The sequence below is a fragment of the Equus przewalskii genome, chromosome 7 (assembly GCF_037783145.1).
Source record: "Equus przewalskii isolate Varuska chromosome 7, EquPr2, whole genome shotgun sequence".
Classification (NCBI taxonomy): Eukaryota; Metazoa; Chordata; class Mammalia; order Perissodactyla; family Equidae; genus Equus; species Equus przewalskii.
Window position 1 is genome coordinate 23,209,532 of NC_091837.1, and position 13,758 is coordinate 23,223,289.

The 13,758-nt window shown below is 41.6% G+C and overlaps 1 protein-coding gene and 1 long non-coding RNA gene across 3 annotated transcripts in view; one reads left to right on the plus strand and one right to left on the minus strand.

Annotated features, from left to right (window-relative positions):
* The window catches only part of ANAPC5 (anaphase promoting complex subunit 5), a 38,449-nt gene extending 28,183 nt beyond the window's left edge, over positions 1-10,266 (minus strand). Inside the window, exons 1-4 of one of the 2 annotated variants that reach the window (XM_008508212.2) lie at positions 9,828-10,266; positions 7,024-7,103; positions 6,453-6,562; positions 5,406-5,598 (exon numbers count right to left, since the gene is read on the minus strand). In XM_008508212.2, the coding sequence (XP_008506434.1) occupies positions 5,406-5,598; positions 6,453-6,562; positions 7,024-7,103; positions 9,828-10,034 (590 nt within the window). In that variant the 5' untranslated portion in view covers positions 10,035-10,266. The remainder of the gene's footprint in view (positions 1-5,405; positions 5,599-6,452; positions 6,563-7,023; positions 7,104-9,827) is intronic. The other variant, XM_070628988.1, reaches the window with a different exon arrangement.
* Positions 10,236-11,803, plus strand: LOC139084745 (uncharacterized). Its single transcript, XR_011542429.1, has 2 exons — positions 10,236-10,659; positions 11,337-11,803. It is a non-coding gene; the product is annotated as an uncharacterized lncRNA (long non-coding RNA).
* Positions 11,804-13,758: the final 1,955 nt, after the last annotated feature.

A 13,758-nucleotide genomic window follows, 5' to 3' on the forward strand; every position in this document is an offset into this window, starting at 1 on the left:
ATGCACAATACAAAACACTTATTTTGGGAGCAAAGCATGAATAATATCCTTTTGTCACATGACTCTAAAGAAATGGCTTCTCTATATAGGATTATGATAAGCATAATATCAATTTACTCATCAATAATATTTTTATAAGCATTCCTTGTCTAATACAGCAGTTCTCAAACTGTTTCGTGCAAACAGTATATAAATGGGTAGTCTAAAAGAAAAAAAATGCTTCTGAAGTTAAATTATTTAGCGAAAGCTGTATACTCTATTTTGCTTGGAGAGTCATGATGCACAGTAGAGAAATCCAACAGAAAGAAACTTTATTCACTTTTGTTTAATGTACCATTTACTAAACTCATTAGAACAAAGAATCCTTTCCTCACATCTCTCAAGAAGCACCAGTGTTCCACAGAACACACTTCGGGAAGAGCTGCTCTAATATTCTCTTGGTTTCACTGCTGATACAAGGCAGTGTATCAGATTCTGCAACTATCACAGCTGCCAAGGACCAGCCCTGAGTGACCTAGAGGGAAATGGAAAAAAAATGCACAGGCCAAGTTCTCAAATGGAAAACAGTTAAGGCAATAAAAGCCCTTTTCTCCTAACACAGCACTTAAAGAAAGTAAGCCCAAGGCTTGAAAGAAATACGGCTGCACACAAACAGGAGAGAGACGGATGAGAATCGGAATGAAACTGGATGCGCCTCTGCTGGCCCTATCCTCCTCTAAACTCCATGACGCTCACTGTTACCAATGCTTTATTTACTTACACCTTTTCCTAAAAAAAGACTTGAGGTATCTTATGATAAAGGACACAAAAGCAATAAAGTTAATAAAATAGAAAGAGAAAATCATAATCACCCAAAGTGGAATTGTTACAAATGAAGAGAAATACAGTTACTATAAATGAAGATTAAATTTGGCTCTGGCTTCCATGGTGGCAACCGATATGAACAAGCTTGGGAAGAGCAAGTAAAAATGCCATGGCCCAAACCACCCTTTACTCATTTCTCCTTTCCTTCCTCAGGTCCTCATAAATACCTGGAGAGAAAGTAACTCTTAAGAAGTCAGAGGTATTCAATTTAGGAACAGGGCTCAAGTATACCTTATTTATGAATCTAATTATCAGCTGAGACAGAATTTTAGACTTACTAGTGCTATATTGAAAGGGCATTTCCCCTGGGTCCATGGAAGGACTTTAAGGAGTCCAGGAACCTTGCAAAACTGCATCAAAAGCTTGCATGGATACGCTTTTTAACATGGAGGCAGAGCATGGCATTCATCACATCCCCAAAAGGAGTCTGGGAACTCTAAAGGGCTTAAATCACTATATTTGAAATTTTAAAAATATGATATAGGATTAATCAATCAACAACTTTTTTATTTTTTTTAGCACTTGTAATGCATAAAACACAAGTCTAGGTCCTGGAGGAAAATGCAATGTCTTAACAGGCTTATGGCCTTGGTGAGGGCTAAGCCCAGCCCAGGTGGAAAGATGGCAGTAAACAATAAATATCAATTACGAATATGATCTCTGCACTTAGAAAAGGGAGAATCACTCCAGCTGGAGACATAGGGAACTTGAAAGCTGGGAAGCACTGGAGAAAATGATGAGGAAGGAAGGTGGCACTCCAGGAAAAGAAAACAAAAGACAGAATGGGGAAAGGCCTGGGAAAAGAGCGATACAAGCAGACCTGACTGGCTGGCGTAAAGGATCCAAGCAGAGAGACAGAAGACAAGGTCAGAGAGGTCAACTATGGATGGCCTCAAACCCAGGCTGGGAGACTTTGTGGAATCTGGAGATTTCTGAGCAGGGCAGTGACAGGACAACAGCAGGGGAGGGGAGGGACTGAGACAGGGAACAGTTATTAAACATCCAAGGAGGCCACGAGGACCTGAGCCCTTTGGAGGTATGCAACCAGAGGGCATGATAGGCCCTCCTCTCCGACCTCATGTGCTCAAGCCACACTGTGCTCCGTCTGCCCCTCCAACGTGTCAGCTTGAACTGTCTTGGGCGCCCTGCGTCTGCAATGCACTCTGGCACCTCTTCCGGGCTGGCTCCTGCATCGCCTAGCTCCCAGGCTTACAGAGGCCTTCCCTGACAGCACCCCACAGTCATTCGCTATCCTTGTATCCCACTTCATTTCTTCACTGCACTGACACTCTCTGAAACTACATTACTTATTTATTTAGCTCCTCCCTATTATCTGACTGTCCCCACATAATTCTATGAGGACAGGGACTGTCCCCTTTTCGCTGACAGCACAGCCCCTAACATAGCGCCTGGCACACAGGAAGCACTCAGTAAGTACTGTTGACCAAATTAATGAATTTGAGAAATTTACATTAAATCACAGGCAAGTGAAGAAATACCAGAGAATTTCTACTCATGCTAGGTCTTTTTAGAAGCAAAGAGAAGATGCAGTTCCAGCCGCTTGCAGACTAGCAGTCCCCACTGGAAACTCACGTGATATAACCCTATAGGCCTGCTCTCTTTCCGCAGGACACAAACGATGCCACTTAGCAACAAGGAGCAGGTGAAAAGCTGAAGCTACATTTCAGTTTGCACTTTCTTCTGTAATTGGATTTTAAAAAACATCTGATAAACATTTTTTAACCAAATATTTACTTCCTCTCTTCTAAATTAACAGGTGGGTTCCCATTTTCAAATAGGAATAATTTCATTGTAGGAGGGGGGTTTGCAAGCTATTCAACGTGACTTTCCCCTTTCTAATTTTAATACAAATTCCTAAGGCAAGAAAAATAATTTCCCTGAAGAAAAGAGACCTAAAAACATTCCAATGACCAAAAAAACACAAAAAACAAAAAGACAAAGAACTAAAGCGAGACACTTATAACACAATAAAACACTAGAAAAGATCACAAAAAGAAAAAAATTAAATCTTCCTTTTTAAAAGAATCAAGAAATATATATAAATGTCATAAAACTTTAAAAATCCTATAACAAGTAAAATCCTTTCTTTTTGAACAAAGAATTATAATACTTAACTAGAACTACACTTGAATAATACATTTCTTTCAATACAGTGATAAAATTCAGTTTACTAAATATACACTATTTTCTGAAATCATACACCTGAACAGTAAATACCAGATTACAGACAACTGAATTCTTAGAAGAGGATAAAAACAAAAAGATGCCATTAGACCTAATTAAACCAGATTAACTTAGGAGAAAGTCAAACCAAAATAAGTAAAGTCTGAATTTTAACATTTCTGAACAAGTATCATTCTGCTACTTTAAGTATATAAAGTAACTAGAACAAAGACTACACTGTTGCCTAAAAGAGAAATAATAGAAGAATAAGAGCAAATATTTGTTGAATGTCTACTACACACCAGGCACCAAACCCTCTATATGACATGGATTTATCACTTAATTTCACAACAGCCCTCTGAGGAGGTGATATGAGCCCCATTTTGCAGCACAGAGAGGATAAGTGACTTGCCCAAGGTCTCAGAGGGAATAAGTGGAGGAGCCAGAATTCAAACCCAGTGGTCTGACTCCAGAGCCAGACTCCTAACCCTGCACGGTACTGTCTTTCCACTAGATGAGAAGCATTTGTAAGCAGCTCTAAGTGTTACCGAATGGTACTACAACCTTCTTGCTCCCAGGAAGTGCTGAACAAATCCAGCAACAGTACAAAGGCCACTCACAGGAAGTGCATGGAGGCACTCAGTCTACACAGTCGTCCCCCACCTCCCAGGGGGTCAGGCAGTCTCAAGGGCAGGCAGGGCTTCCTTCTCTTAGAGCTCTGAACGCAGTGTACTGTAATGGTCTGTTCACGTGTCAGTCTTCCTCACCACACTGGGCTCCTTGAGATCAGGGAATATGAAATACACACATACATGTTTTTCCCTCCAAGTAACAGTAGTTTATTTGGGAGGTGATCCCAGGTAACAGTTGGGGAGGGGAGAAATGAGACAGCAAAGGGGAGGAAGTCAGTAAAAAGTGTGTTAGGAGTCCAGTTACCAGTGTGGGCAATGGACTACATATTTTCATTCTCTGCATTCATTCATCCAACACATATTCACAGACACGTTCTAAGAGTCAGGCACTATAGTAAGCACCGACAAAAATCTGGTGAAACAAGTCAGAGAAGGGTCTTAGCTCTGAAGGGGTGTGAAGGCAGAGGAAGCAGATATAAATGAATAAGCAAATAGCGAGGAGAGCTATGAAGGAAATAAAGAAGCTAGAAGTATTTGGGATGGAGGTTACTTCAAGGAAGGCCTGTATGAGGACATGGGAGCTGAGATCTGAATGGCGAAAGAGAGCAAGCGAGGAGCTAGGCAAGACAATTCCAGGCAACCTGAGGCAGAAATCAGCTTGGAGTATTCAAGAAACTGAAAGTGAGCCAGAGCAGTCAGACTACTGAGAGTGAAGGCAGAGCAGGGAGAAGCAGGCAGGGCAGATGACAGGAGCCCGGCCACATAGGCACCAAGACCATGGTAAGCCTGGATTTCTGTCTAAATTCCAAGGACAGTCAATGAGGCTTGGGGCAGAAGAGTGCGTGGTGTGATTTACATATGTGAAGGTTCCCCTGGATGCTGCATGAAAAATAGACTGTAGGGAGACAAGAGTGGAGGCAAGGAGACCAGCTGGCTGGAGGCTGGAGCAGTCATCCAGTAAAGAGATTCGGTGCTTAGACTACGGGGGGAGCAGTGGCGATGGAGAGAATTGCACTAACTCCAAACAGACTGTGGAGGAAGGACTGCCTGTCGGGGTGAAGGAGAAGGAGGAACCAAGGACACTCCTAGGTTTTGAGCCTGAACAACGAGGTGAGAGTGGCACCACATCCCCAGTGCTTGAACTTTAGTAGGGATTTAATACATTTTCCCTGAATTAATCAACTGTTAATTCACTCAGATGTAATAAATGCTATGTGTCAGGGTCCCAGCAGAAAACAAATGGCACATTCAAATGGGGTAATTTGAGAAGAGTTTAATAAAGGACCACTTACAAAAATAGGAGCAGAGGATAGAGAAGCCCCAAGGGACAACACAGTCCCCCAGGGCTGGTAACAGTGGGGCACCTTAACATACCAGGCCTGGGAAATGTTCCTAGTTACTATACCTCAGAGGAGCACAGAGAGGATCACCTGACAGAAGCTGTGATCCTACAGTCAGCCCAACATGACCCCAAAGGAAGGGAGCCAGCGAATCAGCACGCTGACCTCACTCTCTTTGGCCCTCTGGATTTCCCACCAGTGCCTCCCAATCAGAAGTCAGAGGGCAAGGAGCCCACTGACGCAGCCTGTATAAGTCAACTTCCCAGATCTGGAGGGGCAAAACGATGACGGCCAGCACACGAACTCTGAACCAATGAGGATTTACTGTGCCCACACTGATGCTATTTTGCAGGAAAGGGATCCCTGTCAGAAAAACTCAAGTTACCTTATAGATACATCGAGCTCTTCTTTTTCCATTTTTCTTTCGCCCTGCTCTCTGCTGGTCAGTTCCATATCAGCATCCTCCACTGTCTTTTTCTCACCATTTTGGAAGTACTGTTGAAGGGCGGTGTACAGTTTAAACACTTGACTGAAAGAAAGCTTACTGTAGGCCAAGATCATGTGACGCAGAAATAAACCTACAAGATATGACACAGACAAGGTGAAGGCATTAACTGAGATCCAAGCTATACAAAGTTGATGACTATTTGTCACAATTCTTTCTTCAAAAGAATCAAAAAGAGACACTTGTGGTTGCTGTTCCCTCTATCTAGAATGCTCTTCCCCCATCCTTTACAAAGCTGATTTCCTCTTTTTATTCAAGGTTCAGTCCTATCACCTGCATAACCACTCTTTATCCATCCAATCTATTTTTTCATGGCTGTTGTAACTATCTGAAATTATCTTATTTGTTTACTTTTTATCGTCTGGGCTCCCACTACCAGAGTGTAATCCCCACAGGACGAAGGTCTGTGTTTATCTTGTAAGTCCAGAGCCTGGCACAGAGGAGATCAATAAATAATGGATGTTGAATAACATAAAACTATCACGTGAAAAAAGCCATATGGATGGAGCATGGATGTAAAGATAACAGAAAAGCGTCAAGAAATTTCAGGTATGCCCTCGTCTTATAAACCGTATCAATGAGATACTCCTACTTACCTCTTTTCATAAAAGCTTAGTTGGTGACCCTGACTTAGAGCTGTACGAAGCAGACAAGTGATCCAGAGGACTGTGAGAAAGAGCTGAGAAGCCCTAAAAGCCTCAAGAACCACGCTAATACTGTGACGATTGTAGACGGAACAGAAGATGCTTCTCCACAAGACAACTATTTAAACATAGATCAAATTGGCAAGGCAATAAATACAAACTAAAACACGTCCAACATCCCCATTGTGTTTGTTCAGATATAGCAGAGTAAGGATAGATGTGATTTAGAAAGCTGCTCACTTTGATGAAAACATTGTCTGCTCTCCTCAGAAGAGCTTCATACCTACTACACTTGTTTTGTGAACCTCTGGTTCAGTTCCAGAAAAAGAATCTGAAAGGTCATCAAAAAATTGTTCCATATCCTTCAGTTCGCCTTCAGCCATCAGTTTGATTCTAAATGAGAAAATTGAGATGTGTATTTTAGGAAGGCCCTTTGAACATCTTGCCACATTTCACATTCCACAATTATCTAAAATTATTTTAAAAGCAATTCAGAGATTCATAAAATGGCAGCACATAAAACAAACTTGATAATCCAAAATGTCACTCCTATATTCTGAAAAGTATCATTGACGACGTTTTCTTGATCAAAACATTTCTCAAAGCAACACATCAGCCAGTAAAAATGGAATTCTCCGCAACAAGTAAAAATAATGAGGTAGACCCACATAGAACACTAAATTTTGAAGCAGTATATTTAATGTTCTCTATTTTTAAAAACAAACAAACAAAGGTACTTTGGAAAACAACCTAGAATAATAAAGATATCTTTTTTAAGGAATTACTGGGTACTCTTTTCTAATTTTCAACTACTTTGACATCTTCTCATATATACAGAAGAAAATGAAGTTTACCTGATCTGTACAGAATTTGCCAGCTGAGGACAAGATTCTTCAATTAACTTGTATAGTTTAGACAGTGTGATATCCGGGCCCTGGGTAAAGGAGAGAGAGGAAGGTTACAGATAAATTTTAAAGAGTTGGAGATTGATAAACAGCTGCAAACATGAATTCACTTATCAACCCCACTGCTTTAACAACCATTCCAAACATGAAATCTCAAATCAGGAAAGGAAAAAAATCTATCTACATAAAATGCTAAAGTAATATTTTACATTTGCATAGTATTTCCCTTCATTGGCAGAATGGTTTAAAATTGAAAAAAAAAAAAAAAAAGGTATAGAATCTGTAGTCTGGGGATCCACTGTTCCTTCCTTCTTAGTTTTATAATCACGGCAAAGTTGTAGCCTCCCTGGGCCTTAGTTTCCTTCATCAGTAAAATGGAGATAATAATGACTATCTCTCTTGTTTGTGGCAAAGATTAAGTAAGATAATGAAAAGTGCTTTGTAAACTGGAAAACATTATACAAACACAGGTGTCCTATTTTTCATAAACATAATTCCATTTGATCCTTCCCAAAACCTTGTAAGGTAGGCAGACACACTACGTGCCTAAGTCCATAAGAGGTACCATTAGAGACAGAGAGTATGCAACCTCAGCCATCAAGAAGATTACACCTAGTTGAGGCTTAAAATTAAAAACTGAATCTTTTTTGGAGAGTAAGTTGACAGTATATATGCCAATTTCTGATGTGGATAACCCAGCAATTACACTTCTGGAAAAGGATGTTCAGCATGCATTGTTTGAAATGAAGAAAAGCTGAAAGGAACCTATAAATTTGTCAATAAAGAGTTTTTAATAAATTATAAATTTTAACATTAGTTAAAATGATGAGCTAAATTACATTTCTTTTCTTACTGTGGAATATAATGCAGCTGTTAAAAAGAATAAGGTATAGCTATTCAAAAGTGCCAACATGGAAAGATTTCAAGACTCATTAAGTGACAGGAGTAAGTGTAGAACAGAAGCAGAACTTACGTTTAAAAAAAGGCAAAATTAAAGTAAAAGGATACATGTATATATACTTATAATTATACGCATCTACCTATCTCTAGACACAAAAATATAGTAAAAGATCTAGAAAGATCCATTCTGAACTATTAACAAATAGTTGAACAAACGAACATTAACAGTGATAACCAGAGGTTAACTGTTCAGGGAACAGGACTGGAGAGCATGCAGAAGAACCATAACTTTTCACTTCATCGATTTGAAGTTTTTACAATGAATCTCTGTGTATTAGTTGAGTAGTTAGAAATCAGCTAATTTTTAAAGCCAAACAGTAAGTAAAGACATTGAGGTCTGGTTGAAACTTCACTAGACAAATTCTGTATGCACATTGATTACAACCATATAGTAGTCAGCCAGGCAAAGAACCAGACAGGAGAATCCAAGACAGAAAAACAACATGAGCAAAGGGAGAACAGTGTGTGAGTGAAGACACCAGAATTACTGTTTTGTTCCTTTTCTCTACTCATCAAATTTTTCAGTGTTATAACTTTCATTTGAATAACGGGGGAAAGGCACTTATAATAATAGCAATGTACACAGGACCAGGAGCTCCAAGTGAGAGACCTCATTCCTTTTATTTAACTAATTGGGGAAGCCACTTAACCTGTGTCCTCAGTACCCCTTCTCCTCCCAACAAATACAGGTGATGGATTTTTAAAAAGCCCTTTATAAACTATACTGAGTTGCAGATGTGCAACACTGGGTACAATTTTATTAGGTTTACCTCTTCATATCCCATAATTTGGGGGCCCAAGACCCCTGACCTTTGTTTCTGCCCTCACTGTTCCTCAATAGACACTTGCTCATCTTTCAAGCCCCAGATTAACACTACTCTTCCCCTAAGAAGTCCTCCCCATTCACCTGAGTACATCCATCCACCAGAAGGAGGGCATGTCACATTTCACTCATTCCACATATGAATGTACAGTACAGGCACTGTACTAGGCTTTGAGGAATACAAGGGGGAACAAAAATAGGACAAAGTACTGCCCTCATGGAGGTTAGTCTAGTAGGGGAGAGAGACATCAGCCATACAATCACGCAAATAAGTGGACAAACCACAACTGATATAAGGGGAGGTACATGCCCTACGAGAACACATTAAAATGAAAACTGCTGACACTGATTGAGAATTTACTACGTGCCACATACTGTTAAGTGCTTCCATGGATCTTCTAATTTAATACAGCCATTTCATGCCAGTTTCTATTATTGTTCCCATTTTAGAGAGAAAGCAGAGACCTAAATAAGTTATGGGGCTTGTAAGCCCCATACAGCTGGTAAGTGGCAGAGCTACAACCTCAGTCTGCAAAATGAAATAAAACACGTAAAGTGCTTAGCACACAGTAGGGGTTCAATGTTCGCTGTTACTTTTATGTCATTACTAGTATTTATTACAGTCCTCCAGGGTACGGGGCCTCTATGATCCATCTGTGTCTCCCACGCTCAAGAGTACGTGTAGCCCCACTCTACAGAAGACGGAGGATCTGAGAAAATAACACTTCCCCCAGTCGCAGGCTGGGGCCAGATATGAACTTGCAAACAAAAACGCACGTGAAGCGCCTGGCCCGCCTTAAGCACTCATTGAGCGTCCGCTGGTGATATTCAGAATCTTTATTTTTTCGCGGTCCTGCAGCGGAGACTATCTGATGAACCGCCTGCCCCCAGGCCCAGGGAGCCGTCCGGCACAGCGCAGGTGCTCGGGCGGGGTTCGCTGGAGGAGCGGGCGCTGGCGGGGGCCCCTCACCTGCAGCAGCGGCAGGAGCAGCTGGTTGAGCCTCCGCCGCTCCATGAGGCTGACGGCGCCCTCGCCCGTGCGGCCCATCTCGTTGAGCAGCACGAGCACCGCGATCTTATACGGCGTCACCCAGTCCTTGATGCCGAACACGTTGGCGTGCACCACGCCATTGGTCATCATGGGATTGAAGTAGAGGCTCTCGTGCACGCTGGCCATGGCGCGCCCGACGAAGCCCCCGAGCCGGCCCCCAGCCGCCCACCGGGTTCCTGGTCAGGGCACACAACCGCCGCCCCTACGCCTCCACTCGCCAGCGCCGTATCCCAGGAAACCGGGCTCTTCGCGCTCGCGGCACGCCGTGGGCCAATCAGAGAACCAGAGCTGAGCACCTGGGAGGGCTACAGCCAATTAGAATGCCCAGGGGCACTGTGGAGGGTGGGGCAAAGGCGGTGCACCTAAAGACTGCGTCCCCACAGAAACTGTTGCGGAAGGAGAGCAGGTTCCCGGGCGACGTGGACTGGCATGGGTTGAAAAGGAGTCGACGCTTGGGGGCCAGGGCTGAAGGGTCCCGGGGGCTGTCCGTTTGTTCATTTAATTTGAAAGCAATTAAAATTGAATTTTAAAATGATTGTATTTAGAAGCAACGAAACTAAATTTACACCTTTAAAGTTTTTAGCCCATTATGTTAAGTTTTAACCTCGAGGTTTGGGAGTTTCAGTAAGTTCTTTAAATAATAAACATTTTTTTCTCAGGATTTCACAAATGCCGTTTGCAGATAACCAGATCAGGTTGCAAGTGGCCACGTATCCCAACGTGGAAAAGAAGATAGTATCACCTCCCTGTGGTGAGTCTCTGTTTCCTACCTAATAAACTACAAAATCCATAGTCTGGCATTCATAGCCCTCCAAAATCAATTCCTAGACAATATTTTCAATCCGATTTTTCACAACTTCCCTTCCATTCATCTGTACCTTTCCCAAGACACTTACTTCTCATAGCCTGAATTATTATTAATAGTGATCTGCCTAATCAGCTCTGTGGTTTAGGCAGCCACTAAGGCTTCCCTTGAACTTGGATCAGGCACAGTAGCAATGAAAAGTTTAAACTGGACGATCCATTAAGTCCTCTACTGTGCTACAATTTTATGACTTGTTATTTTTACTTTTATTTTTAAAAATTTTTATTCTGGTAAAAAACATAAAATTTATCATTTTAACCATTTAAAGTGTACAATTCAGTGGCATTAAGTACATTCACAATGATGTGCAACCTTCACTACTATCTACTACGAGAACTTTTTCGTCACCTCAAAAAGAAAACCCATGTACGTTAGCAATAACTCCCCATTCATCCTAGAATGATATTATGCGGTATTAGTAAGGTTTGGAGGAAACTGGCAGGTCACATACTACTGGAAGGCATGTAAGCTGATGTAGCCCTTAGAAGGATCCAGGCAGGAAATAGATGCCGCTCTAGATGTTTCAAAAAGAGGGAAATTAATACAGAGAATTGGCTCTACAGGTGATAGAAGACCTGAGAAGCCAAGTGGGACAGAGATTAGCAACAAGAAGATGCTACCACTCCCAGGACAGAAGGGACAAAGAAAAGAGGTGGTGACCAGAGCCCAGAAGCTGAAGTCACTGGGTGGGAAGTGGAGCTGCAGGAATGACACAGCCACTGCAGGAGGATGTTGCCTGAGAGAGAGGGCAAGAAGTACCGTGGCTTCTCTGTTTCTCTCACCCTCCAACCTCCCTCCAGAGGCTCCTATTAGTTCAACCCCGCCAATTGACTCAGGCGCTTGGAAAGGAAGGCTGCAAGCATCACCACTATCTAATTCCAGAACATTTTCATCACCCCAAAAAGAAACCCCACACCCATTAGCAGTCACTCCCTATTCCCGATCCCACCAACCTGTGGTAACTACTAATCTATTTTCTGTCTCTGTAGGTTTACATCTTCTGGATAGTTCGTATAAATGATTCATACAATGTGTGGTCTTCTGTGTTCATTTTGTGTGATGTTTCCAGCGTTCATCCATGTTGTAGTATGTATCAGTACTTCATTCCTTTTCATGGGTTAATAATATTCCACTGTATGCGTAGACTACATTTTGTTTATCTGTTCGTCTGTCAGTGGACATTGGGTTGTCTCCACCTTTTGGCTGTTGTGAATCATGCTTCTGTGAACATTCGTATACACATTTTTGTGTGAACATATGTTTTCAGTTCTGTTGGGTATATACCTAGGAGTGGAATTTCTGGGTCATATTGACTCTATATTTAACTTTTTGAGGAACTGCCAGTCTCTTTTCCACAGTGGCTGCACCATTTTACATTCCCATCAGCAATGCATGAGGGTAGCCTCTACGTTTTAACAAGGATCAGGAACCCAGCTTGCTATTTCATTATGAATCATGATTAGCAATGTCATGATTATTAAAAAAACTGAATAATTATCAAAGATGTTTAAGTTATTCTGAGTAATGGATGATGGCATTCATGATTTTATGTATCTCTGAACACTGTACAACCTAAGTAGAATTGTGCCAAGTACAACCAATTTTCCGCATTGCTCATTAGACAGTAACTCACCAGCAGCTAAGTGCTGGCACATCATCTGCAGCTCCCACCACAGATGGGAAAGTGTCACAGGAGTGTCACAGAATGCATGCTTTACCTGCTAATCAGATGCAAAACTTGTGAAAATGAAAAACCTAACTGGTTTTTGTCCAATTCTAAGACATCATGTTAGAGGAAATAGATAATAGCGCTGATTGCTCTGAAAAAGGAAAATGTAATGTGTGAACCAATTCTCCAGTGTGCATGCATAAACACTCTCTTTTGATAATTTGAGAAAATCCAGCTGAGAGAGAAGAAAATATCTCCTATTGAGTAAAATGAGCGCTGACTTTGAGAGAGTCATGCAGAGTCTCGGGGCCCAATCAATACGAAAAGTTCTGGGTAGTTAACTGAGCTGCTGGGGAAACTTGATCTCTAGCCTGACAAGCATCACTAAGTATTTCCAGACTCAAGGTAACATTCCAGCTTCTCAAAGCTCATGAACTAAAGTGACCTCGCTCCCTGGGGAAAGAAACTCTCATTGTCTCTGGACCTTCTATTTCATCCCAAGTAGACATCACTGTCTGTAGCTGGAAGGATCAATGAACAAATTAATTAATTGGGATCGAGTTTACATTTCTATTGTCAACTCTCATCATTTGTTTGCTTGAACCCACTTCATATATCTCTTAGTGCTAGTAAGCGAAAGATAATATACATTACGTAATTTTCACAAGTATATGAGTACATCTTACACTCACCATTTTCATTTCTTTATGGATACACTGACTCACTCTCAATACTTAATGGCAGTTTCCAGTAGAAGTGGCCAATATCAGTAATAGAAGCAGAAACTACATTTGCTCATTGCTTTTCCTTCTTTGCAGGATGTTAATTCCTTGGTTTGTAAAAATTGCATACATTTCAGTTTGCAAGAGTTTCTGGATCTGTAATGTTTGATGAACATCTAGTGCCTAATAATGGCAATGTATAGTTCTCCACTGCAACAACAACACTGTTTCATAAATACAGAACATCAGAACTAGATCAAGAAGTGTGTTTGCTCACACATCTGAGGTGAAAGGCTGGGGAGCTCTGCTAATCTTGTTGAGGTTCCATCACAGATCATCTGAGTGCTGGCTGACTGGATGATCTAAAACAGATGTGACTGGGGACAACTGGAGTGGCTCTATCTATGTATCTCTCCTCCTCTAGCAGGCTGCCCCAGAGAATGTTCTTGCAGTGAAGCCAGAGGTGCAAGAGAGAAAGTGGAAACAAATAGGTCCTAGAGTCCTAAGCTCAATGGTGGCACACATCAGTACTTCTGTCACATTCCGTTAGCTAAAGCATAAGACCAGCCCAGATCCAAGAGTCAGGAAATAGAC